The sequence below is a fragment of the Scomber scombrus genome, chromosome 18 (genome assembly GCF_963691925.1).
Source record: "Scomber scombrus chromosome 18, fScoSco1.1, whole genome shotgun sequence".
Classification (NCBI taxonomy): domain Eukaryota; kingdom Metazoa; phylum Chordata; class Actinopteri; order Scombriformes; family Scombridae; genus Scomber; species Scomber scombrus.
In genome coordinates, this window is record NC_084987.1 from 26,249,261 (window position 1) to 26,252,601 (window position 3,341).

At 38.0% G+C, this 3,341-nt stretch overlaps 1 protein-coding gene across 1 annotated transcript; it reads right to left on the reverse strand.

Annotated features, from left to right (window-relative positions):
• Nucleotides 1-1,351: 1,351 nt before the first annotated feature.
• LOC133999310 (UDP-glucuronosyltransferase 2A1-like) lies at nucleotides 1,352-2,908 on the reverse strand. The gene has a single exon (XM_062438502.1). It carries the CDS (start codon nucleotides 2,894-2,896, stop codon nucleotides 1,352-1,354), a length of 1,545 nt encoding a protein of 514 aa, XP_062294486.1. The 5' UTR covers nucleotides 2,897-2,908.
• Nucleotides 2,909-3,341: the final 433 nt, after the last annotated feature.

Sequence of the window (3,341 nt, forward strand, 5' to 3'; positions counted from 1 at the left end):
GCAACTTACAGAATTGTGTTAAATCAACACAAACTATGTATGTTCAGTGAAAACATTTACTTCATGTTGATTCAGTTACTGAAATTTGTTTCAATAAAGTAAACTTAGCTCTGTGATCATTTTACTCCCACACGATTTGATCACTTTAGTTTAACACACTTCAATCCCTTTTTTCAAACACTAGTTGATCACTTCATTGTAAGTTATTTTAATAGAATATATAAACACAATAAATCTGAATTAAAATTTTAGCAATGATTTTCTTGTTGTCTAATACTCACTTTTTCCCTGATTGAAAAATGATGAAACTGTTTGAAAATGATCAGTCAAAATCTAGAAAAACAACAGCTGTCCAAACTTTAAAATGTGCCAAGTGAAAATATCACATAAAATGTTGAATATTTTTAACAAGGAAAAGCACTACACGACAGATACCAGTGTTGAAACCAATTCTCTACATTACCATACATTGCAGTGATATAAGTAAACACTGTGCATACCTTTCAGCTACAGCAAAGGAAGGAAAAAACAAATGGTTAACCTCTTAACACTGACCGTATTGCTGCAGCAAACAAAACAAGGACAACTGTTTTCTGTCCTTCTTCATCCTCTCCCTGATTTATCACAAACATACATTAAGAACCTTGTGCCATGCAATGATGTCAGGAATTTTCAACAATGTATCACATGAACAAATAAAATAGTACTATCAAATAAGCAGAGAACTGCACAGCAATTACAACTGTAAAATCAGCAAACAGCATATTAACAATAAAATATGAAAATAACCTTGCAGTCATTACAACTGTAAGACATCAACTACTGGTGGTAAGAGAAGCAGCCACACCACTCAGTCCAGGAATGTGGAGCTTTAAGTTTCTTTCACATGCCTTTACCAGGAACAGTGATCTCTCCTCACTGGTGCCTTTTAGTTTTCAAGCTTTGGGTCTTTCTTGATAGTTCTGCTGCTTCTAAAGGGCCGTCCACACTGAGAACGATAATTATATCGATAACTATAAATGTATAGTTTTAAATGTCGTTCTAATTTGACTGGATGGAGGAGTCCGCACCACAACTATAACGATAAAGATAGAGGAGAACGATTTTGTTGGAATCACTTTCAGAACGATTTGACGAACAATGAAAACATAAAAATGCTGACTGTCAATCAAAAATCACTCAGGACGTCACAAAGCAGTTGAACGTCAGTCTCAGAGATACTGATTATTAAGGTACAAAAACCCAACCTCTTTTTGATAATGTAGTGTAAAATTTTGGTGATAATTACTAACAATGTATGCTAACATATTTGTAGATTAAATTTAGCTGATTGCTACTTTTCCTTTTTTTGTTAGTCATGTTTATTTTTTGTTCTCAGACACAGCTTAGAGCATAGACACTTTATAAAAGCAGCAAAAGTACTGAGAATAATCAGCACGACCGAAACTAAGAAGAGTATCACATCTACAGAGTGGTAGGAATACCAGGGCAGTTTGTAGGACTCTGTTCTCAGGTGAGCTGCTCCTTTGTGTCTCATGACAAACTCTATCCAGAAGAGGGCGTTGTCCAGCGGCTTCACTGGCTTATCTCTGTGCAGCCTGGAGAGTCTCTGCATGTTCATCCTGTAGGAGGGCTCGTTCAGGACTTCCTGAATACCCTGGAAAAAGATGTCTTCACTCATTGTAAACACATCAATTATCTTCCCTGCTCCTCTTCCTTCGATTCTTAATAGATTATCAGGTTGATCAAAAATCAATGGAAGCCCGAGTATAGGGACTCCATGGTAGATTGCTTCTTGAACACCGTTTGTTCCTCCATGAGCCACAAATACTTTAATCTTGGGATGTCCTAACAGGTCATTCTGTGGTATCCAGTCAAGTAGTAAAGTGTTGTTGCCCAGAGTAGCTGGTCTGTCACCTTTATACCTCCAGATGACTTTCTGGGGTAACTTGGCAAAAGCTGCAGCTATCTTATCAACTAAAACATGGGGAAGCTTTGCAATTAAAGTTCCCAGAGACATGATGATGACTCCATGTTCCCCTGAACTCTGGACAAAGTCCTCCAGGTGTTGAGGCAGAGGTTTTGCAGGTTTACACTGGAACCCTCCCATATAGATAACATTGGGCATGGTGGGACGAGGATACTCAAACACAAAATCCACTCTCATGAGCCACAAGTCTGCTGCCTGAAACATTGAGTGGTAGTCTACATCTGGACCTAAATACTTTTCAATTAAGCCAGCATAGAGTGGTGTGATGTAGTACTCAATTTGAAGCTGTGTGAAGCCAAAAGCAATTACATTGACAAGTCTCTCAAGAAAGGTCATTTTATCTGATAAAACAGTCCCTGTTAGTGGAACGTAAGAGAGAGGAGAGGGTGCAATTTCAAAATGGCCTTCACCGTTACTAGTCCATCTCACATTGAAAACAAGAGGCAGCTTAAGATAGTGGGCAAGCACAACCCCCCCTGGTATAGCAGGATCGGCCAGGACAAGGTCATATTTTGCATCCAGTAGAGACTGTATCAAATCTTTGTCTTCAAAAAGCATCTCAAGCATTTCGCACGTTTTCTCATGCATCTCAGCAGCCTTTTGTCCTTGTTCCATTTCCAGTTTAAAACGTGTCCAAGCAGACTTTCCCTCCATCTGGATTTCGAACAACTGGGCCACAAATGTAGATATAAAGTCTTGATCAAATCCACCCTTAATATTGAGTGTAACTGAAGTATAGAATGGGGAGTTTTCCTTGATGTACCAGCTGTCTGATGCTCGCACAACAGAAACCTGGTGGCCCCTTGAATGTAGTTCCTCAATAATGACTTGCATGTTCACCCAGTGGCTGCCGTCCACCGGATGAACAAGCACTTTCCCACCATAAATTACACTTGGGTAGAGCATGCAGAGAGTGATCCAAACCCAGGGCTGGTGCATTTTTAATCTAAAGTTGGGAAGAGAGAATAATACATCTTATCAAAAACATAATTGTCAATAAAAGTAGCTTTGTTATACAGTAAATCAAAATCACTGTACTTAAATAGAATTCTGTTTATATCAGTGAAAGTTTCATACTTGTGTACATTTTAAGCTTTCAATCATTTTGCTTTAGTGTGTGTAACCTGCTGCAGTAGTTTAACATTTACAGTGAGTGCTAACCAGCATACAACCTTTACACCTGAGATTATCTCAACCATTCAGCAACAGGAAGATGTGTAACTGTATTGCATATCTAGTAAATATTAGCGTCTAAAAATATGCATCATTTCTAATTCCAAAATAACTTTTCATCCTTTCTATCAGTGAAAGATGTTCAAAATTACCTTCTTTGGTAATGTATTTCTTTTTC

What these genes read in the sequence shown, in the direction of transcription:
- LOC133999310 (XM_062438502.1), bottom strand. Translation starts at nt 2,896, where the DNA reads ATGCTCTACCCAAGTGTAATTTATGGTGGGAAAGTGCTTGTTCATCCG.